The 24,513-nt window shown below is 40.6% G+C and overlaps 1 protein-coding gene across 4 annotated transcripts in view; it reads right to left on the reverse strand.

The window, feature by feature from the left end:
- Nucleotides 1-1,299: 1,299 nt before the first annotated feature.
- The window catches only part of GIGYF2 (GRB10 interacting GYF protein 2), a 128,062-nt gene continuing 104,848 nt past the window's right edge, over nt 1,300-24,513 (reverse strand). For all 4 annotated transcript variants that reach the window (XM_045559617.1, XM_045559620.1, XM_045559616.1 and 1 more), the window contains 8 exons: nt 21,488-21,724; nt 16,074-16,196; nt 13,459-13,680; nt 13,129-13,334; nt 11,828-11,982; nt 10,078-10,265; nt 7,497-7,644; nt 1,300-3,134 (listed from right to left, as the gene is read on the reverse strand). In XM_045559617.1, the coding sequence (XP_045415573.1) occupies nt 3,067-3,134; nt 7,497-7,644; nt 10,078-10,265; nt 11,828-11,982; nt 13,129-13,334; nt 13,459-13,680; nt 16,074-16,196; nt 21,488-21,724 (1,347 nt within the window). In that variant the 3' untranslated portion in view covers nt 1,300-3,066. The remainder of the gene's footprint in view (nt 3,135-7,496; nt 7,645-10,077; nt 10,266-11,827; nt 11,983-13,128; nt 13,335-13,458; nt 13,681-16,073; nt 16,197-21,487; nt 21,725-24,513) is intronic.

Consider the following 24,513-nt stretch of genomic DNA (forward strand, 5'->3'; position numbering starts at 1 on the left):
CCAGCCATCAGTCAACTCATACAAAAAGAAATCACTTTGGAGTTTAAGGATTTGGGGAGTTATATGCCAGGAAATGGGACAGAAGACCAAATATATACTTTACAATATCACAATTTCTGACTACTTTGATGTAATACAGTGTCACAAAAAGATCCTATGTGACGCCTGAGCTTAGAGGAGTCAGAAGAACCGGGCATCTTCTGCCCGGTTCTCTGGGGGAAGCCAACCACCACATATGAACTCCAACTACTCGGAAGCTGCAGTTCTGGAGAGGACATATATAGATCCACCAGCCACCAACCCAGCTGAGTTCCCAGCCAACAGCCAGTGCTGCTTTCACACAAGTGAGCCATCTTGGGCAGCCCACCTAATTAAGCAAGCCTTCATAAGAATGCAGCCACAGAAGACATCTGACCACAACCAAAGGAGACCCCAAGAAAAGAACCACCTAGCTGAGCCCTTCCCAAATTCCCAACCCACAAAATGAAGCAGTTGTTGTAAACCCATCTGAAGATAATTTTTTATGCTGCAACAGTAACCAGAACACCAACTATCTCTGGGGAAGTCTCCATAATCAAACTGTCTTGTCTGGGGCTATTTTTTAAATCTCTGAATTTAAAAAACTGAAAGCAGTGTGCAAATAAATACTTCAAATGTCAAGAAGAGTTAAGAAAATTTGAAAGGAAGTTCATAAATGGGGATAAGAAAACAGTGGCTGTAAGTGAAACAGTGAGCAAATGAAAATGTCAAAGAAAGCAGAATTGAGAGACAGACACAAACATTACCAAGCAAGAGTGGTTTCTTTCTACTAAGTGGGAAATTCCTCAGATAGAAGCAAGTCTATGGAAGCAAGTCTATTCCAAGCAAGCAAATGGAATGTTCCAAGACTAAAATGACTTTGTTTCCCCTAATCTGCCCCCTCCACTCCCAATTTTTTTTAAATTTATTTTTATTTTTCCTGAACACACACACACACAATGAAGTCTAGTTTAGATGATGTGGACAGACACTGGAGGGACACATTTAGAGGGGGTGTGTCTGTGGCAAGAGGGCAGAAGCCGATCCACAAGTCGGCAGAAATGGATAGTCAAAAGAGGAAAGAAAGACATTTGGTCAAACTCACCGATGTTTGCCTTGACCTGTACATGCTCAAATACAGTACCTGCCAGTGTTCCACAGTCTGGCAAAGAAAGCCACGGCTGCCTCCATGTCTCTGGTGCTTGGAGCTTTTCCATAGTGCAAAACTCAGCCTTGACAAAGGCGAGTACAAGAGGTACGCTCAGATAGAATACAACCAGGTTTTATTTAAGTTTTTTTTTTTTATTTTCCTCCACACTGGCAAAATTCCGAGGGAGCTTAAAGTTTTGTAAACATTTTAACTATCCCTCTTCCCCACCCCCCACTTTTGAATTTACAAAGCAAAGGAGCGTAAGAGTCCCAATTTTTAATGGTTCCCCGTCTCCTCATGCTATTTGATCCAAAAACTATATACAAGTTTGTAGCAGTTTCTGTATAGTTATTATACATGTTTAGGAGGGAGGGAGGCAAGAAGGAATAGGGAGAATGGTGATCCAAAATAATAAAAATAGAAGCCAAATATAATCCTCCAAAACCAAACTGCTCTCAGAGCAACTCCAGCCTTCTACAGGCAACGATGACAGAAAGCAAAGGTGCTTTACCCAGGAGCCGCCCAAACCCCAGCACCTCTCACACAGGCACAGCTGGCCAACAGCTCCGGCCCAAGTGTGAGTAGCACTTCCAGGTGATGTTCTGTAGGGGTTTGGTGGAGATAGGCAGAGTATTTATTCATAAATAGGACTTGAGTACATTTCTACTTGAAGTGAAAGGTATTAGGAGGCTACGACCAGAAGCCAGACCAGGCTTCTCGCTCCCGTTCTTGCCCATCCCCTCCAGCCCACAGCATCCTCCTGTATAGTGGTTTCCATGGAAGAAGGTCCTAAAGATGGTCCGGTTTTGTGTATTCTCTTTTCAGAAAAGCCAAGCAACTTGCCATCCTAGAATCTTTACACAAAACCTTTTCTGGGCCACAGCAAGACAAACACAATGCTCTGAGGAACCAGATGAAATTCCGGGCTTTTATCGGAAGCAAAATTTATCCCTATCCAAAATGAAATTATACAAATTCATACATATGGTAAATATCCTAGCTGCCTCTTAAACGAGGCAAATTTTCAGCAGAAGGGCCCAAAACAAACTGGTCCTAGTCCTCTGAAGTAAAAATATTTATGGGAAAAATCAGTTTTTGTAAGAAAGAAAAATTAAGAATAAGTCCCTCTCCCAGGCCATAGGGTTTCCTTTGTCCAATCAGGTTGGAGTATGCCAGGGGAGAAGTCAGCTTGCTTGGAAGTCACTATCTAATGAAGAAAAACATGAATCCTTTCTTCGAAAGGATCCTCAGAAAGAATAGGCAAGGGATGTGCAATATCAAACCAATCCAATCTAAATTCCACCCTGCTCAGGGCCTCTTTGATGCAATCCCAAAGTTAGCAGTGGCAATGCAACTTTCAGACTGGGAGCACTCTAACTGTTTCTGCTGGACACTCGAGTCACAGTTCGTGGGGTGTTTTATTGCTGGCCAACGTCTGTTAACCATGAACTCTCTTCATGATTGCACCAATTAGACCTCTTGCCCTTATGGAGTGGGGGAAAAAGAAGAAGAAGAAAAAAACAAACTAGAAGGAAAAAGAGTGACAAGAGAAAGCAAGCTGCTATTGGCAGATCCCAACACACTTTCTGGGAGACAGTAGATGAAATCACGGCACAGTGAACACGTGCTGCCCAAAATCAGCCTTGTTGGGGAGTAATCCCAACTGCCACCCCCAAGATACAGGGTCCAGTCCACTTATCTACAGTCTGAGATGTTCACCAACAAAAACAGTTTAAAGAATCTTGGACACAAAGGGCTGGATGAAAAAGCCTGAGATGATCTGTTCTGTGATTTCTTGCAGAGTGATAAAGAGTAAATGGTGAGTAAGTGTTGTGTCCAAAGGTGGAGACTCCATAGTTGGCAAATAGGAGAGGGAAGGCCAGTCCACTGGCAGGTGCTCAGTAGTCATCCAAAGTCTCAATTTCACCCATATTGAGTCGCTCCGATGATGCATTGACTGAAAATCCTGCAGGAAAAAAATTGGCTATGAGTGACCATATCCAGACAACCAAGTGGCTCAAATTCTAGGCAGTGGGCTGGAATATAATAAGTCTCTTGTTTCTGAGCATACCATAGGGGTGCTAAAGGGAGACAGAAGAAAGATAAAAGAGCATTAGCTTTTTGTTCTTCGAAAGAGAGATTCTTTGTTTTAGTTTTCAGGGTTCTGATATAATTTGATTGGGGAGAAAAATAAAACAAAATAGTATCACACTTACACAGAACTACAAATCACTACCTTAGAGAATCTGAGAAGAGAGTGGGGTGTCTGTTAAAGACAGGCCAGGCTGGCCTGGGGCTAGGAGGGGAGTTCATGCAGGAGGTCTACCTTAACAGAAATGGAGGTTGAGGAGAGAGAAGAAAATAACATCCACTAAGTACTCTGTAACTACCTGACCACATGACTTTGAAATCTGTGTGGGATTAATACTCCTTCAACCCCAGACTCAATTTAAGGGAAATATTTTTTCTACTGGCCAAAGTGAGTCTCAGCATGGTGGCCCATGCCTATAATCCTAGCACTCTGGGAGGCCAAGGCGGGAGGACCACTTGAGCTTAAGAGTTTGAAACCAGCCTGAACAAGAGCGAGACCCCATCTCTAGTAAAAACAGAAAAAAATCAGGGCGCATGCCTGTACTCTCAGCTACTCAGGAAGCCAAGGCAGGAGGATCACTTGAGCCCAGGAGTATGAGGTTACTGTGAGCTAGGCTGACACTATGGCACTGCAGCCTGGGCAACAGAGTAAGACTCTGTCTCAAAAAACCAACCAACAAAGAAAAAAAACTCTGTGAAAGCTCTAGCCAGGAGCTTTTGCTATTAAGGGGTAGGATGTTTCAAGGAAGACCCACTGTAAGATAGTCAGAGCCCTCACATTGTTCCTTCTTTCCCACAGTACACAGAACAAAAAGATTAAAGTACTTTATTCAACTCAATCTACTGTAAGTATATCTGTGAAGTAAAGGATTTCAGTGAGCAATACTTGATTAACCAAAATGGAATAAGGTTTAGCAAAAGCAGTACTAGCACATCCACTGAAGGCGACAAGCAGTACTCACAAACACTACTGACATCTGAAAACCTAATGCCAATGGTCATATGTAGTTTTTCCCAAAACTCCATAATCAGAGGTTGATAAAAATTACGATGAATAAGTCTTGTTTGGACTGAGTGACTCCTAAAAAGCTTCCCAGTTCATCTACCCTGTATGAAATCCCAAACTGTTTTAGCTGCTGTCTGAATACGAAAAAGTAAACAGGTAACGTGCCCCATTCTAAAAGCAGTTCTGTTAATATTAGTTGGGTTTTCTGCACTCTTTTTTTTGTTGTTGTTCTTTAATGTTCAGGTTTCAAACAATTACACATTTTAAATGTACCAATAATAAACAGAAATGACTTACATAATAAAAATAGCTTGACTCAAAAACATAATTTGAAAAACTAAACATGCCTATTTATTAACCAAGGAAGCTGTGGTACAACAAGCTGCTTTCCAAAGCCTAACACAGGCAGAGGCTAGGATTCTAAACCCCTTCCTGAGTTCTACCTCATCATGACTGTGCTCCCATAACCCACAAGACCTTTTTTCCCTTGAAAATTATGAAAGGCTTACTGTTTACGTTTTTAAAGTAATGGTTTAATTAGGTAAGTACAAGAACCTAGAGGCCAGTCTATGAAATGAACTATTACTCTATTCTGAGACAGTTTTTTTTCTCTGACTTCACATATATCTCAAGAACAGATAAAATGTGATAAAACAATAATGAGCTGCATGCAATAGAAGTGGAAATGTAATTTAAAAAACTAATTTTAATAATGCAAAGACAGGAAGGGAGAAGTCTGTAGCAAAAAGTTGATTGTTCAGTGCTATAATATATCATCAGGCTAGGCTTTTAGCAGATATGGTCTCATTTAACTGTCACTGAAAAACCAGTAAGGTATGCACTCATTGTGTCACTTGACAAAAGGAACAGCTCTGGGATACCATAAAACCCAAAGCAACACAAATGAGGATTCAACTCACTATGCCTGGCTTTAAAGACCACATTCTGTTAGGTTCAGAATAAACTCTCACATGAATTAAGGGTTGGGAGATTGTTCTTTTAAGGAAAGTCTGACTAGGGAGAAACTGTATTTCGTGTGTATATTTACCACATTCAAGTGAGGTAGCTAGTTCACAATGGCCCTCTGGAAGCTCTAAAAACTTAAGAGGACAACCAGATATACAGGAGGACATTCATAATCAAAATGACGCTGGGGCTCCCTCTGCTGGTTTGTTTTAGAAGCAAGGTTCTCTTTTCATCAGTGACTTTTTTCAATGAATACTTTTAAGATCAAATTAGAACCTGTTTTCTCATTTTATGCAAGAGAAACTTGTGACTGGTGGTTATTAATTTTTCTCCATATGTAAATCTATAGGGAATATATACATTAAAAAATAAATGAAAATGAGTAAGTATGGGACAAAAATTAGCGATTATTAGAGGAATTTCCAGAGGGAATTTAGCTGAGCAGCAATTTTCATAAAATATTTTATGTAAGAGCCCACGCCAATGAGTTTCCTCAATACTCTGCTAACCAGATTTACTTCCCTTACATTTGTTTGTTTCTTTGCTTCCCCTTCAAGGTATATGAATTCCTTAAACGCTACTCCTAGGATGACTTCTCACTTCCTTGTAGGGAGATTTTTTTTTTAAGTCCCTTCCTTTCTTAGATCTGTAACAGAAGATGAGATCTGAAGGAATATTTAAGACCAAACAGCTTGACCTCATTTTCAGAGGAACCTTTTCCCTGACAACCTATCCGGAAGTCCCAAAGCTAAGCAGCAAGGGCTTCTTAGCTAGAACCCACAGTTAGAATTTAAGGAATGCTTTTACAACTCTTCACTTATTTTTGCCCAAATTGGATATAATTTCAGACTGTTCCATCCACCTTTAACATTAACTTTCAAGACAAGCAGAGGAAAACAGAATTTCACCAGGTCCCTAAGTTTCCAATCTTAGTTTTCAGGCACCAATTCCAAAAGGCAGTTCTCAGAGTTAGGTTTTTGTTACTATCACGTTGTTCGCCAGGGCCCTGAGGATCTACCACAGGCACAATAGGGTCGGTTACCATCTGCCTCCTGTAGTGCTGGCCTTTAGGGTCTTCATGATGTCTCACAGGCATTTCAAACTCAACCCACCCAACACTCAAACACCATCTTGCTCCCCCTCAGCCTGCTCCATTTTCCAGTGTTCATCATTTCACAGCAAATGGCAACACCACCCATCCTGCTCCCCAAGCCCAAGGCCTTTCCACTCTGCTTGCCCACTTGATTCTATCCCCCAAATTTCTAAAATCCTTCTAACTCCTCTCCAACCCCACTGCCAAAACCCTATTCCAAGCCACTGGTATCTTTCAACTGGTCTATACTGCAACCTCCTAACCAGTCTGCCCTCCTGACCAGGCCAACCTCCCAAACTGCCATCTCTGTCTATATACTCATTCTATTATAGACAGTGTCATTTTATCACAGCTAATTTTACATTCACAAACAGAGAATAATTTTGGTTTAATCATAGTCTGTGAGGTTGTTAGGTCAACTTAAGAAACATGGGCAGCCTGTACTGTTTGTTATTCCTGAAACAACATTCCCCATCCTTCCTGCCAGTCTTTCAAAGCCCCAGTTCAGATGTCACCTTTTCCAGGAAGCTTCCTTATATGGTCCTTAATGCCAAAAAAGAATAGCCATGGGTAACACATAAGAGTGGAAAGAAAACAGGACTGTTCTACAATCTCAGCTCCACTGCTGACAGCTGTGTAGTTCTAAACCTCTGAGCCTTGGTCTATTCACTGGTAAAACTGGGGCATCACCTCAAAGTAATTCTGAGAATTATGCAATACACAGAATGATTATCAACACATATTGGTTCTCTTCTTTGAACCCCTGATTGAATTTATGGTCTAATTTATGGTCTAATTCTAACATAAATCAGCATTTAAGTTTTGAAAACTACTTTCACCATTCTCCATTAGCATTTTTCTAACTAAACTACTAAAAGCCCTCCAGAGAAATTCATATTATAATAAATATGAAACAATGCTTTAAAGTTTAAAGCACCAGACAACTTAAGTTATTACTTTTCTTACCTCGAACAGCATATGAGGCACACCTCCTGCACTGAGATGCCCAGTAAATACTGGCTACTTACTTATTTTGACCCAATTAAAAAATTAATTTTGTATAAGAAACATTTTCCTTCTTGAAAAACAATGCACCACAGAAACTCACATCAGATGACTGCTACCATCTGCACTCCTCTAACACTCAACTGAGACTTCAGGCCTGTGCTTACCTAACAAACTGGGATCTGCTCGGACCATCTTCTGTTTTTTCTTCTTCTTGCCACTTTGTACAGCCTCAAAATTGGATTGTTGGTTGTTGCTTTGATTGGTCTGAAATACTGAATGGAGTGTACTGTGGTTCATCCCCCACACAGAGTCCTGTGAAACAAGACAGCATAATAGATTACACAGAAGATGCAGACTGGGCTCATCACTCTAAGAAAATGGCTGATTTGCCCACCATGAGTGCTGATAATAATAAAACCAAGAGCAGGTCACTGAGCCACCATTTCCCTCCATTTAAGCTTGGCGCCTCCACAAAGCCTTTCCTGCTGACTCCAGATTTCTACCCTGCTGTGGCAGCACAGCTGTTAGAACATCTCTAGTATATATGGAGTCTGTGACGTCTGTACATAGCCATGAACAGACCTCTGTACTCTGGCAATGTACACCTCTCACCTACTCAAAGCAGGTTTCTTTGTTCTCTGGGCCCCAAGCCAGAGAGGACAAGCTGCAGACCAGCTGGTAGCATATTACCAAACAAGGCTAAAGTATTCCTATCAGCAATCCCAGAAGGGATCTGGCCCCAAAATATTGTCCATACATTTTCTACCAACTGGTTAGACTATGAAATAATCTACCAGCCTTTCACATTTACTTTTTGCTCTTGTTAGAGCAACTCATTTTAAATTGGGATCCATTTCAATGAGCCAGTTGAAGGCACAGGGGATGGCAGTGGTGGAGAAAGCACTGTGGAAGGATGAGCCTGACGTGTATGTCTGCGTGTGCACGCACAAAATGCATGCATGCATGTGTGCACATGCTTGCTGGGCTTCCACCTTCCTGTTTTAGCCCACAGAGGAGCCCATTTCGCAAACAAAGAGCCTTCTGTATTGCTATATGATGCCTTCTCCGTTGAGTCCTTAAAATATTTTTCCTAGTGTTGTCTTTTCACTTTCCTTCAATTTATCCCTGTCAGCCCATCTACCCAGTTAGATTTTTTTTCCTTCTTTTCCAACAGTATATTCTTGAATTTAGCAGTACCCAGTTAAATTTTAAATACCCTTTACTTCACTGTATTGTCCACATCCCAGAAGTGACCTATAACAAAATACTGATTATCTCTAGTATAAGAATTATGGGATTAAAGGATATGAAGAATTATGGGATTAAAGGATATGAAAAATCATTTTTTCTTTTGAGACAAGGTCTTGCTCTGTCACCCAGGCTGGAGTGTGGTGGCATGATCATAACTCACTGTAGACTTAAACTCCTGGGCTCAAGTGATCCACTTGCCTCAACCTCCTGAGCAGCTGAGACTACAGATGAGTGCCACCATGTCTGGCTAATTTTTTTTTAATTTTTTTAGAGATGGGTCTTGCTACGTTGTTTAGGCTCCTCTCAAGCTCCTGGCCTCAAGTACTCCTATGGCCTCAACCTTCCAAAGTGCTGGGATTAAAGGTGTAAACCACCATGGCTGGCCCTGCCTTAGTATTTTAAGCCTCTTCATGAGCCCTACCAACTGGTCTTTCAGAAAACTCGCGTAATTGATTCTCTCAGATTCCTTATTTTTGAATTCACCTACTTGTTAAAATTTATTCATAACCCCATAATCAATACTCGCAGTGCTTTTATGGTCATTCTGGACATGTACACGCACAGAGCAATGAAAAATTTGAGATGTTCAAGACACACATTCCTAGATGAGGTAGAATAAGGAAACACTGCCTTCTTGTTACATATCTCAAACTTGCAAACATGTGTCCTTTTTCTGGTCTATTTAGTGCCATATTTTCCAAGTTTTTGTGCTTTTTTTGGTGATTTCACTGTTTAAAGTGGCCCCCAAGTATAGTGCTAAAGAGCTATCTGGTGTTCCTAAGCACAAGAAAGTTGTGATGTGCTTTAGGGAGAAAATATGTGTGTTAGATAAACTTTGTTCAGGCGTAAGTTATAGTGCCAATGGCTGTGAGTTCAATGTTAATGAATCGATATATATTAAATAAAGTGCCTTTAAAATACATAAAAAACAAGACTGATCAGTTAACAAAAAATGTTGTGACCAGAAGCGCATAGGAACCTAACTCTGTATATCCCCCTAGGAACAAAGGTTCAGTATTCGCTAATTCAATGTTCATAGGGACCTTATAAAACATAACTACTGTAAATGATGAGAATCATTACTGTACCATTTACATCCCCATCAAAAACATATGAAATGTCTGGTATGCTGCAGTATTGTCAGTACTGAGAACGGCGGATCCTGAACACTGGAAGATTTAACATTTCTAAGTTTTAACTTTTCAAAACCAAATTTATGGGTTTCTGATATGTTGGAATTAGCAATCTAACTAAGACATATAAATGAATCAAGAAAAATGGGACTGGCACACCTAATAGAGAATGGTTATATTTGCAATTTGGGAAATTCAAAAAGGTCTCTGGGCATGTACCTTGAAAATATGAAGTTTACACATTTTAAAAAGCTTTGGTCATTGGATGTACAACATGTTTTAATTTTCATTTCTCTGGTTACTCACCACTTTAAGGTATTCATACTCACAGAGCTACTGCACGCACTACACTACTTTATACCTGCTGCTGCTGCTGCTGCTGCTGCTGCTGCTGCTGACGCTGCTGGCTGGCTTTCTGTTTGGCACGGCGCTCAAGGAACTGCTTGGCAAACTCCTTGGCCTCAGAAGTATCTCCTAAATAGGCCCTGATATAATCATGGACCTCATAAGGAGATTCTACTTCTTTTAGGAAAGAAACAAATGTGGGAACTGCAAAATGGAAGGGGAGAAGACAAAAAGTAACAATGAAATAATGAAAAAACAACATTCCAAAAAAAATCAATTTCAGTTTTTAATATATCATCACACCTAATACAGACATTAATGACAGAAACTTAAAGGGTACGCAATGACCTGCATTAAATACTCTTTAATCTACCCTGCCAAAATGAAAAAACACTACCATCATAATGCTCAAAATTATCCAAAATAGCATAGCGTCAAACAAAGACACCTCACGCTTGTTTAATCTCACTAAATGTTATATTGGCTGAAACTAAATGTTATGTTGATTGAAAAAATTACATGCCTGAGACTGAAGTAATTTGGGGATTCATTCTTTCTTTCCTTAAAGTCAATGAGTATTTATAAAGTGCTATGATGTGTGCCGGGCTATGATGTGTGCCGACAGAAACTAAAGATACAGCTATATTCTCCTGAAACTTTCAATCCACTGAGATATTACACGTTTAGAGAGAAATCAAATGGAAAATGCAAGCAGTATGGCATAGGAGAAAAAGCACAAGTATTAGAGAGTTAGACAGACATGGGTTTAAAACCTGTCTCTGAAATTTGCTGGCTGTGTGACCTTGATGAGTTATTTAACCATTCTGAGCCTCTGTTTCCTAATTTATAAAATGGGGATAATATTACCAACCTTGTAAAGGTATCTTTAAAAATAACTGCAAAATTAAATAGCTAGGATAACATATGTTAACCCTAAGAGAGTGCCTAGCACATGGTAGGTGCTTAATGGATGGTAGCCATTACTATTAAAAACAACTGTTTGCTCTGTAGACTTTCAGACCATTAGATATTGTTACAATGCTGCAAAGGAAGTCTTTAATTCCTTTAATGCTGTTTTTAAGAAATTCTTGGCTTTAGACAAGATATCAGAGGTGGACTAGTTCAATTTAGTCTATCAGTTATGAGAGTCCCTTCTCCAACATGTTAACCAGTTTCTGTTGAAACTCTAAGGGGTGGGAGGGGGGACTCACTTCCACCTAGGGCAGGTAGTTCTCTTTGTAAACAGCTAACTACAAGCAAGTTTTTCCTCAAATTGTGAAGAAACCTTTTCACTTCCAAACATTGGTCCTACTTTTATCCCGCACAAAATAATTCTACTTGCTCTATCACAATTCCCACTCCCTCCCCTAAAAGTAGGAGGGGAATGATGTCACATCCCTCAGTTGTCTCTTGCTCAGGTTAACCTTTGTCCCCAGCATGACAGTTACCTTCTTTTGCACTTGATAGAGGGGGCAATATCCCCCATAAAATGAGCAGCACGGAACTATGACCTACTCTGTCCTGTATATCATTAAGGTAGACTGAGATGGCATTTACTTTTTGGGAATCACCAATACCCTATTTGAGCTTAGTATTATAGGACTTCTCACAAGTAATGCTATTAAAGAGTCAGGTTCTCACGGCAGGTGCAGAACTTGACCTTAGATTTCTTCTCTTGAGTTTTGTCCCATTGTTCCAATTCACCAACCTCTTTGTAGGTCCTGCTCTGTCATTCCACATGCTGGGTTTCCCTCCCCAATTCTTACCATCCAAGTTATTTGCCGTATTAAGGGCATGAAGCATCTGTTCACACCACTGGGTAAATCCATCTTGGGCTTTATTTACTCCCTGAAAGAGCTTCAGCAACTTTTCTTCTTCTTCTACTTTCTTATTCTGCCGGTTAGACACACCTACGGATTTACTAAAGCAAAACAATAGGGTGGTATTATATTCCTAGAAACTGTTACTATATGATTATACTATAACACCATAAATAGATAATGTCTTGGCACCATTGGATGTCTGTCTGGTAATTCAATGCTTGGCTCCAAAAAAGAAAAATAAATTCAAATATTTGGATTGGATACCCCCTTAAAATCTAGTATCAGCTAATGTATCCCAGTTTGTGAATATAGGGCTTCTATTTAGAAAAAATGATGGAATTCTTCCATGTGTCCTTAGTTGTTTAATTTTACTAAGCCTCAGTTTCCTCATCTGCAAAATGGTACTAAAACTTCTTTGGGTTATCATAAGTAATAAAGATATTATATGCAAAGGCCCAGAACACAGTGCCTGGCAAAGATGCTCAATAATCTAACAGGTATTTATTGTCCTATTCATAACATATTAGGCTCTCAATCAAGAAGAAAAAATCTGACAACACTACCATTTATTATGTAGTTACCATGTGCCAGGCACTTTACTAACTACTTCATGTGTATTCATTTAATCTTTACAACTACACCCGTGAAGTTGTTATTATCTTCCTTTTACTGATGAGGGAACTGAGGCTCAAAGAGGTTCCCTCTTGCCCAAGGTCACACAGCTAATAAGTGGTGGTGCTGGGATTTGAGTTCACGTATTTAAAACTAAAACCCATGCTCATTCAACAACACTGTATACTGAAGAAAGAAAGATGAAGATGAAATGTAACTACTTATAAAAATAAGTTGTTTTAAGGTCATTACAGAGATATTTTTAATATTCATTACAGTATAAATATATTTAAAATATAAATTTAGAAAAAATACTAAGATTCCTGGAGAATACTTTGTAGAATTATTCATCAACAACAAAAATATACTATTACTAATATTTATTAAGTGGTTACCAAGTGATAGGCAATGGATTAAGTGCTCAGCAGAAGGAGCCCCTAGAAATAATACAAATGTGTTTCTAATGGGGAAGAAAGCAATCACCATAATTATGACTGCATGTGCTTAAACACAGATGGAAACAATTAGTAAAAACTATATAATTACCTTTCCCTGCCCATCCAACATCCCATTTCTCCCACCCCACCTACCAACCAAGCAAGGTGCACAGGTGTGATCATTTTGAGCCCTACCTGAGACTGGTGTTGTTTTTATTTTTATTTGTTGAATTCCTAGGTCCCACCTCTTTTACTGCATCATCCCAGAATCCCATGTTGGAGTTTTTAGTGTCAGCATTACTCCAAATACTACTGACTAGGTCAGATGCCCACTGGTTAGGAGGACCAGTATTTATAGAGCCCCAAACAGAATTCCCAATGCTGGTGTGCAGGTTGGAATGCTGTTAAAGAAAAAGAGAAAAATGATTATGGTTAATAATATTAAGAAGATAAAAAGTCCACTACAGTCAGAAAAGATAATATAACACCAGTCCATACAACAACAGCTTAGGAAAATGACCACACCGTATTATTACGAGCTCTGTTTGGCTGCTGGTGCTGCTGCTGCTGTTGCTGCTGCTGCTGCTGCTGCTTTTGCATTTGCCTGGCCTCTTCCTGCTGGATCTCCAGAAGAGATTTTGTAGTACCTGCAGGTTTGCTGACATTCCCCCAACCTGAGAGTTTCTGCTGTTGCTGCTGTTGCTGCTGCTGGAGAGCTTTCATCAATTCCCTCTGCTGGCGCCTTTGCTGTTGCATAAAAACAGAAGCGAGCTCAGGACTCCTGTTTTTAGATAGTAGTTATAAATGTCCATACTAAATGGAATGTAAATACATAGCAGCTACATAAAACTAACTTGACAGGGTCCATTCTTTTGCTGCAAATAAAAATGTAGCTGGGCATAATGGCTCACACCCTGTAATCATAGCACTTTCGGAGGCTGACAGATCACTTGAGGCCAGGAGTTTGAGGCTGCAGTGCGCTATGACTGCATCACTAAACTCCAGCCTGGGTGACTCTGTCTCCAAAAATAATAATAATGATAATAATGATAATAATGATGATGATAATATTTTTAAAAGCTCAATAGAAGGACTGAAAAATAAAATTGAGGAAATGCCCCATCAAAAAGATAAAAAGACAGAGATGGAAAACAGAAGAGAAAACATGAGAAAATAAAAATCAGTCTGGGGGAAACATGCAATGGACGGAAGTAAAAAAAAAACACAACAGCTATGAAGCAAGCCAAGAGTACCCAGATTGGAATAGGTTACCAGCTCCCAGAAAGGGATGCCTCCAGGGATAAAAACGGAGTAAAATTATCTTAGGTTTCTCTATGTGAGAAATACGTACTAAGAGGCATTTTATGCCTTTTGAAGGGCAGAAGAAGACTTAAAGGTTCAAAGAAAATAAATCAAATAAAATATTAACTTCTGGCAGACAAAAAGATGAACAAGAGAGGACCAGTGATTCCTAGTCATTACCACTATTCTTTTTTCATTCAGCAGAGATCTTTTTTTAAAATGAAGGCAAGAAATAAGTTAATTTTCAAGGCAAAGAAACATTTTAACCATTGGATGACAATAAGCACACTATATGGTAAATATGTACAGACAATGCCCATTTCTCTTTGTGTGTCCATCACCTTCCCATTTCGTGAATCATACGACCCAGATACAAAAATGACAACTTACATTCTCTAACATTGAGGTCCCCAATCCCCAGGGGACGGCCTGGTACTGATCGTGCATCACTGCCTGAGCTCTGCAGCCCTCCACCCCTGGGTCCATGGAAATATTGTCTTCCATGACACTGGTCCCTAGTGCCGAAAAGGTTGGAGATCGCTGCTCTAACATATCGACTGCTCTGCCCCAAATCATCATACCCACATAAAGCATGTTCTTCAAGGCTTTGCTATATTATGCCACCTTTTCAGAAAGGCCTGCCCAGACCATACTACCTAAAACTGGACAATCAATCGTACCATCACCACCACCATCCCCAACTCCCAACACTCTTCCTAACCCTGTCCGCATATTTTTTTTCTCTGTGGCACTTATCATCCTCTAATATGCCATCTCTCCTCAACTAGAGGGTAAGCTTCATGAATGCAGAAAATTTTGTCTGTTTTAAACTCAGCTGTCACCCCAGATTGCAACTGAGCAGAATACTCAGTAAGTATGTGCTGAATGAATAAACGAATGAAGCACATAATGTATGCTGAACCAAACCACGAATTATTTTCTCCTCTCTGTCAAAAGCTGTTATTCTTTCCCTTCTCCAACCACTCCCCCCCCACCTTTTCCTTCTTCTTACACTAATGATGAACTACAGGATATAGACTTAAAGTGCAGAGGTACTTTAGTTCTACCATATTATAAGTTTTTCTAGGCTACTCAGGGAACCCAATACCCTTTAGAGAGATAAGTATCCTGCATTTTATTTTATTTATTTATTTATTTATTTATTTTTGAGACAGAGTCTCACTTTGTTGCCCAGGCTAGAGTGAGTGCCGTGGCGTCAGCCTAGCTCACAGCAACCTCAAACTCCTGGGCTTACGCGATCCTTCTGCCTCAGCCTCCCAAGTAGCTGGGACTACAGGCATGCGCCACCATGCCCGGCTAATTTTTTCTATATATATTTTTAGTTGTCCATATAATTTCTTTCTATTTTTAGTAGAGACGGGGTCTCACTCAGGCTGGTCTCGAACTCCTGACCTCGAGCGATCCACCCGCCTCGGCCTCCCAGAGTGCTAGGATTACAGGCGTGAGCCACCGCGCCCGGCCTAGTATCCTGCATTTTAAATGTCAAGTTTACGAAAGGATATTTGAGCAAAACTCACTCACAATTTTGAACAACCCATGTACTTTTATTTATGAGCTATTCTCCATAGCTTGACTAGTAAAATGTTTAAGAAAACTGACCATTTATGTTATATAAGCTTAATGTTATTCCTATTAGATCATTCATCTTTGCTAAGGTGACCAAATTTTTATGGGATAAAAGAGTTTCATCACAAACATCCAATTCAGACACACAGCAATTCTAACAATAACTGTCTTCAGTAACCACTAACCCATAGTTCACAGTAAATATTCTAGAACGCTATTCGACTTAGACCACTTTTACTTCAAAAATTTACCTCTTCTCGAAGCTGCCGTTCCCGTTCTTCTTCTAGTTTTTGGATTTCCGCCAATGACAGTGTGGCCTGGGACTGACATGCTGTTGTATTGGACTGCTGGCCCCACGTTGAGGAAGAGGGAAGCTAACAAAAAAAAGGGAAAGTAGGAGTTCATGAGGAAATGTGGACAGGAAACGAAGAGGCAATAATGCATTAGGTATAGCCAACTCTCCCTCAACTCCATTTACAACATTTAATTCAAATTTCCTACTTCATTCCTTTTACATACTAGTCTCTTAGTTGGTTTGCTTCTTTTGTTTAACTTTTTGTTGCTGCTCCACATCTAAGTTTATTTTATTAATAAAACAACTTAAAATACACACATACACTTATATTTGATCTACCATTTGTTACATCTGACACTGACATATATAGCAATATATAGCCACAAAGAGAAGGGAGCAAACAAAAGAATCACTAAATTGGCTTGAGGATTTTTAATCCAAGAAGGCAACAAAGGACATATGCTACCATCCAGTGAAAGGGTTAAAGACAAAGTTTCTGAAGGGAAAGCTGAAGCAGGCAGCTAATGGGAGATGCCAGCATAGCTCTCAATCAGTCTTTTATGAATTGGAGCCGCTGTTAGTTAACCAGGCTATAGCTTCCAGTCATGAGCATTAAGCTATGTTTAATTTCTACTTCTCCTATCCCTTAAAATTACTGACTAGAGTGTAAACATCTGGGTCCTAAATAATGTTCTCAAAGCCTGGTTATTCTAAAAGAATCTCTTGCTCTTTTTCACCAGAAAAGGATACATTTCAATTCTGAGGCATCTAATGACCCAAACACACACAACAAAAAAACAAACTTAACCAGATTTTTAAAATATGTTTAATGAAGATAATACATGAGCAAACAGTCCCCCCCCAAAATGGATCTACAACAGAAATATCTAGAAGTGGAAGTGACAGGATAAAAAATATAAACAGTTTAACCTGTCATTGATATTGCCAAATAGCTCTCCAAATGAATGACCTCAATATTACTAAACATAATTGATCCTTAACATTTTTTGTCCAATATGACCGGCAGTAGGGCATTTCTCTGAAAATGTACCTGTGCTGGGTGGGGGAGGGGTACAGAAGGATGCTAATACAGAAAAGGGTGGGGTGCGAGGGAGGGAGAGCTAGGTAGGCAAAATTGAGCAAAAACCAACACTTTTTCAGGAAGGCAGCAGATCTTAAACCTGGTAGTGTCACCTGAGGGGACCTATAAAAATGTAGATGCCTTGGTTTCACCACACCTAATCAATCAGAAGATTCAAAGGTGAGGCATGTTCCTGTAATTCTGATGCAGCCAGTAACCACTAATGTTGTCTAAAATCCCAGTGGATGTGTATTTCATTGTCACCAGGAAACAATCACCAGCCCTCTTCAGCAGAATCTCAGGAAAATAAGCACTGTCTCCAGAAATTTCCCTCAGGCACCTCTGAGATTCTTCCCATTGCTGTGCCAAACTATATTCATTCTCTCTTCTTTCCTCCCTCCCTCCCTCTCTCTCTGTACACATATGTATGTGCGTATACATATGCACAAAGACACATACACATAGATACACTCTATAAGTATATGTACACACAAAATATATACTCTATATCTCATGGGTTTCTGGGGTCCTTGCCAACCAAACCTAAGTCTTCTTCACATAACAGACAGAGTGTGCTGATAGCTATTGTTTTCCTTAAGTCTTGTTTGTGTGTATTAATGAATACCCTATGGCTCCGCCAACACTGCCTCATGACATTTTAACCTAAACTGCCCACTCAGAACTACAGTGTGTCAATCATAATGTCCAGAACAACCCTCTCCCAAATTAGAAGCAAATAGTAGGGAATTTGGCACATTTTGTGACCCCCGAATGCCAAATATCCTTTATTGATTTAAAAAAAAAAGTACTCTTCTTTTTCTGCCCTGATAATCGCTACCTTTCAACACTGTTTTTGCTTTAAAAAATAAAAAAAATTATTTTCCATTGTCAGTATGACAGTCTGAAGAGCTCTGTGGACCTGCTCCCCAGCAAAACTGGTGAAAATTATTTTAAAAGGCAACCATTTAAAGTCTCCAGAAATGCTCCTAAGGGCATACGGCAAACGAAGAAACATGTATTCAAGAAAATCTGCTAAAACTCAGTAAGAACAGGAAGGGTCAGTGATACTTAAACCAAGGCCCAGTCTCTCCCTCCCTACTACCAGCTCAGCAAGACAGAAACTACACTCCAGGCTGGTACAGGCAAGAAACAGGACTCCCCTCCCCTCAGCCACCAGTCAGGGGACTTTCTTCCTGGAAAAAGCACATTATCAGTGTTTCTCATCCTGGTCCCCGCTACCTGTTACAAAGGCTAAGTTCCAGGCAAGTGCAGCTGCAGGTGGAGGCTCTTACCCTGTGCTCAAGTCCCATTTGTAGGACGGAAACTCTACAATGAGCACAGCACCACTGAGAACCCTGTGGCCCTGATCATCCTTGCCCTGGCTTGAGAGGCAGAGGATCCATGCCAACAGGAGAGGCAAGCCAAGACAAGGCTACTGTTCTGCCCACCCTTGAGCTGGAGTGTCACCATTGTTCCCAGCTCCAGAGCTGACTCAGAGACTTTACCCTAAGGGTGGGGGTGGGAGAAACAGTAAAGTGGAGAGCTCCAGATAATCTCTTCCCAAAGGAACTGACTTCATTAGCAACAGCCAGTGGAGAATAAGGAGTTCAAGCCTAAGAGCACTTTCAAAAACAGTGGAGGATAGAGTAAAAGGCAACTGGAAGAATGAAAGATTCATAGGAGATATAGTCTATAACTGTAGGCCCTACTTCTAAAAGAACTAAGGGAAAGAGACAGCTGGAAGGAGTCCTCTCGGGTCAGAACAAATCTCATATATAGGCTTCAGGAATTAAACAGCCTGAATTTGATTGCATCAGTCACCACATCCTGTGATATGACCTCTTAAAAAGGTTTTTTGACAGCCTTTTCAGGACTTTGGAACCAACGACACATGAGCTCTAACACATGGTTCTTCTGCAACCAATTCTCAGCTGGACCCAAAGCAAGTGCTATGGTTTGAATGTCCCCTCCAAAACTCATGTTAAAATTTAATTGCCACAGTGACAGTATTAAGAGATGGGACCTTTAAGGGGTAAGGCAGAGCCCCCATGAATGGATTAATGTTGTTATCATAGGAGTGGGTTAGTTATCTGGGGAGTGAGTTCCTGATAAAAGGATGAAGGTTGGTCCCCATCCCTTCTCTGTCTTGTGAGCTCTCTTGCCCTTCCTTCTTTTCTCCTTCCACCGGGGGATGACGCTGCACAAAGGCCCTCATCAGCTGTGCGTGTCACACTCTTGGACTTCCCAGTCTCCAGAACCACAAGCCAAATAAACTTCCGTTGCTGACCCAGTCTCAGGCATTGTGTTACAGCAGCAGAAAACGGATAAGACAACAAGTGGCTTGGCTTCTCAGCCTTTCTCCTCTTTGGTAAAAGACATCTAAGTTTTATTTAAAAGCTTTATGAAGATTAAATGATGTAATATATGGACAGCTGTCAGTACAGTGCCTGACATAAAGCAATCACTCAATAATTAGTGGTAACTTGACCCCTCCTTTCGAACCTCACCACAAGTAGGCCTAGATCAAGCTTTCCCCCCCTCTTTCCTGAGTGACGTCACCAGCCCTCTCAAGTGGTCTGCTAACCTCCAGTTTTGTTCCCTTCAAGTCCATCTTCCACTTAGTTCTCCTAAAAATCTGACACTGTTATTCCCTAGTTAAGAGGCTGTATCTGTTTTGTACACCTTTAAGTCCTACTTCTTTAATAGGGTATATACAGCCCATGGTGATATGGACCTTGCCCATACTAATCTCATTCCTCACACTCCAGCAACAATAATGTGCTTTTTAAATTTCCCCCAACAGGCTGGGCACAGTGGCTTACACCTGTAACCCTAGCACTGTGGGAGGCCAAAGTGGGAAGATCACTTGAGGCCAGGAGTTTAAGACAAGCTTGAACAATATAGCGAGACCCTTCCTCTACAAACATTAAAAAATAGCCAGGTGTGGTGGTACACCTATAGTCCCAGCTACTAGGGAGGATGAAGCAGGAAGATCACTTGAGCCCGGGAGCTGGAGGTTGCAGTGAGCTATGATGATGCCACTGCATTCCAGCTTGGGCAATAGCGAGATCCTGTCTTGAAAAAAATTTTTTTTTCTCCCAAAAATACCATAGTATTTCTTAACTTCATGCTTACCCCATGATGACTCTCTCATAAGCCCTTATTCCCCAAATTGCCTATTTAACCTTTTAAAAAAATTTTTCCATCTCTAAAGACTCAGTTTGGAAGTTACCTTTTCTCAGGAAGCCTTTCCAAACACCCCAGATAGACAGTGCTTCTTATATTTTAGACAACATCAGAATCCCCTGGAAGGCTTTTGTAAACACAAGATTGCTAGGCTCCCAACGCCTAGAGGTGCTCATTCAGTAGGTCTTGGGTAGGACCTAAGAATTTGAATGTCTAACAAGTTCCCAGGTGACCACATTCTAAGAACTACTGCCTTAATGCCACCTCTGCCTCTACACTCACCACACTGTATTCTAATTTCCTGTTTATATGTCTACATCCTGTGAATTCCCTGAAGGAAGAGGACACTAAACCTTATTGCTGGCTACAGATCGGCATGAAAAAATCCCTTCCTAATTATTCCCATTTCATCAACAGTCTACTCTTTTCCCAGTTGCTGAAGCTTATTTCCTAGTAGCCACCCCAGCTTCTGCCTTCACCCCTCACCTCCAGACAGTTGCTCAGTCTTGCTGACTGCTAGCAGGCCAGTTCTCTCCTACTGGCCCTTCCTATTCATTCTCACCGCCACCATCATCCCCTCTTTACCAGGCTCCCAGTTTTCATTTTCTCCTTATTTCAAATAATGTTTTGAATCTTCCTAAAACAACTCTTTGCACATATCACCTCCTACTGTAAGTTTCAACAACCCCCCCACAGCCAACTGTATTTCAAACCCTGTATTCTAGTTCCCATTTACACATCCAAATGTTTATCTGTGAGCTCTCTGCTGGCAACTGCTTTGTCTCATTTGTCTCGGCAGTGCTGAACTGGTAAGGAGCAGGCACTCTGACGTTTATTGAGTGACATTAAATTTATGAATCAAATAGATTTTCTTGTTTTGCTAGCATTGCAGCTCACATCCTACCCTCTTCTGTTTTCTCCTCTCTTGTTTAAATACCTAACATAAAGTATGTGCATCATATATTTTATTGGTGATCAAAAAACCAAAGTAGTAACATTTAACAATAAAGAAAATACAGTTTAACTGCTACTGGTATTGCCAGCAGCTACTTAACTAAAAGATGTTAGCAAGTAGCTCCTATGGTTGATGTCTGGGGCTTTACCTTCATCTGTGCCAGCTGCTGCTGCTGCTGCTGCTGCTGCAACCTCCGGAGAGCTTCTTGCTGCTGCTGCCTCTGGCGCATTAACTCCTTCTGCCGCTGGAGCTCCAGCTCCTTCCTCTTCCGCTCCTCCTCCTCGTGCCTAAGTCTGGCTGCCTCCTCTTCCATTCGCAGCCGGTTCTCCTCTAATCGACGCTGGGCTTCTTCTTCTTCTCGGGCCCATTTTGCAGCCTCCTCTTCCTTTCCAGAAGGAAAAATTAAAGGAAGAAAATTTTTATTAATTGTGGGGGGAAAAAGTTTGAATCACTTTTGAAGGCTTCTGTCAAATGTCTGTAGAAATGACAGAGAAAGCATAAACTCTGTTTATGATAACAAAAAGTAGAAGTAAGTTTTCTTTTAAAATATAATTACAATAGCCACAAAGGCCTGGCATGCTTACAGGACATAATTTTTTTTTTAAGAGATGGGGTCTCACTATGTTGTCCAAGCTGGAATGCAGTGGCTGTTCATAGGCGCAATCATAGCACACAAGTCCTGAACTCCTGAGCTCAAGTGATCCTCAAGTCCAAGTAATTGGGACTACTGGCACATGCCACTGCACCCTAGGATGCAATTTTAATTAATCACAGGACTGTCACTTTGAACATCTGTGGCAAAAAGCTGGGCAAGCTTTTCAGGGTGCTGAGTGCTAAGAGCTACCCACAATACTGATTACCACAAAAACATCAGCCAGTTCTGGAACCAAAGCAACATCACAAGATCACTTAATTTCATCCCTGGTTCTTGCCCATAGCAGCCACAGCCCCACAGGTCCTTGGGAACATCTCTACTAGACCAAGGCTCCACCATCTACTACCATTTCCCTCACCTGAGCTCATTTACCTTCTGCTTCCTTCCCTCAAAACGATTTCATGGTGCCCTCCAGAATTCTTGTTTCACTTCTAAGAAATTCCCCTGCCTTTGCAGCATCTGCTGCTCTGCCTCAGTGTTCTGTCTTATCCAGGTGACACATTTCCCCCTTCATTCTCCAAAACATAGGTCAGATTTCAGATTCTCTAAGAGAACTTCTCTGACCTTTAGGAGGTCAACTTCACCTCTACCTTTTGATTATGCCCAACTATACCTTGTCCTTATCTGTCTATCTGCTTCTAGTCCACATGTGACAGCTACTGTTCCTATCTATCCAAGAGCCACTCTTTTCAGGCTTCTTCCTTGCAGACAACAGAGGTTTAAAATGCCAGAATTTGCTTTTAAGTCTCCATTATAACTAGGTAGTTAGGCCAAAGGCATGACTGCTTCTAAAAAAGGCAACTTTGTTTAAAAAAAAAAAAAAAAAAAAAGATTACAAACACTGATGACACAACAGACAAAACAAAAAACTACATAACACAAAGAAAGTGAACTTAACCAAAAACCTTTCCACAAAGAAAACTCTAGGACCAGATGCTTTCAATGACGAATTCTATCAAATACAGGCAATGGAGATACTGTGGGTACAGGTTCAGATCACTGCAATAAAGCAAGTAATTGTAATAAAGTAAGTCACATGAATTATTTTATTTCCCAGGACAATATAAAAGTCATGACTATGGTCTATTATGTATACAATAGCATTATGTCTTAAAAAAACAATGTATATAACTTAATTAAAAAATACTTTTATTGCCGGGCACCTATAATCTCAGCACTTTGGAAAGCTGAGACGGGAGGATTGCTTGAGCCCAGGAGTTTGAGGTTGTAGTGAGCTATGATGACACCACTCCACTCTAGCTGGGGTGACAGAGTGAGACCCTATCTCAAAAAAAAAAAAAAAAAAAGCTGAAATTACTCCTTGATCCGTTGGCTACAGAATGGATTTTGTGTTGGCAGGCATGAAAACAACATTAATCTCTTTGTACCTCTCATCTCCATCAAAGGTTGGATGACTAGGTGCATTGTCAAGCAGCAGTAACATTTTGAAAGAAATCTTTTTTTTCTGAGCAGTAGGTCTCAATAGTAGGCTTAAAATATTCAGCAAACTGTTTACACTGTAAACATATGTACCACCATCCAGGCTTTAAGTGCTCCAACAGAGCACAGAGTAGATTTAGCACAATTCTTAAGGGCCCTAGGATTTTAAGAATGGTAAATGAACACTGATTTCACTGGCTTCAACTGGCCCCTCACAAGAGAGTCAACCTGTGCTTTGAAGCTTTGAAGCCAGGCATTGACATTTCTCTAGCTACAAAAGTCCTAGATGGCACCTTCTAATAGAAGGCTGTTTCATCTACATTGAAAACGTTGTTTAGTGTAGCCACCTTCATCAGGTCAGCTAGAGCTTCTGGATAATGGTGCTACAGCTTCTGTAACAGCACTTGCTGCTTCACCTGGCATTTTTATGTCATGGAAATGGCTTATTAAACCTCATGAAATCAACCTCTGCTAGCTTCCAACTTTTCTCCTGCAGCTTCCTCACCTCTCTCAGTCTTCACAGAATTGAACAGAATTAGGGCCTTGCTCTGGATTAGGCTTTAGCTTAAGGGAATGTTATGGCTGGTTTAATCTTCTATCCAGACCACTAAGACAGGGTCTTGCTAGATCTATTGCTCAGGCTGGACTGCAGTGGTGTCATGAAGGCTCATTGCAACCTCAAACTCCTGGGCTCAAACAATCCTCTTGCCTCAGCCTCCTGAGTGTCTGGGACTACAGATATGTACAGCTAATTTTTCTATATTTTACAGAAAACAAGGTCTTGCTATGTTGCTCAGGCTGGTCTCAAATTCCTGGCCTCAAGTAATCCTCCTGGCCTTGGCCTCCGAAAGTGCTAGGATTACAGATGTGAGCCATGGCACCCAGTCTATTTCACTTTCTTATAATTTGTGTGTGCATCAGAGTAGCACTTTTAATTTCCTTAATGACCTTTTCCTTTGCATTCACAACCTGGATAAATGTTTGGCACAAGAGACCTAGCTTTTGGCCTGTCTCAGCTTTTGACATGTCTTCCTCACTAAGCTTAATCATTTCAAGCTTTTGACTTAAAGTGAGAAACA

Source organism: Lemur catta, chromosome 8 (assembly GCF_020740605.2).
Source record: "Lemur catta isolate mLemCat1 chromosome 8, mLemCat1.pri, whole genome shotgun sequence".
NCBI lineage: Eukaryota > Metazoa > Chordata > Mammalia > Primates > Lemuridae > Lemur > Lemur catta.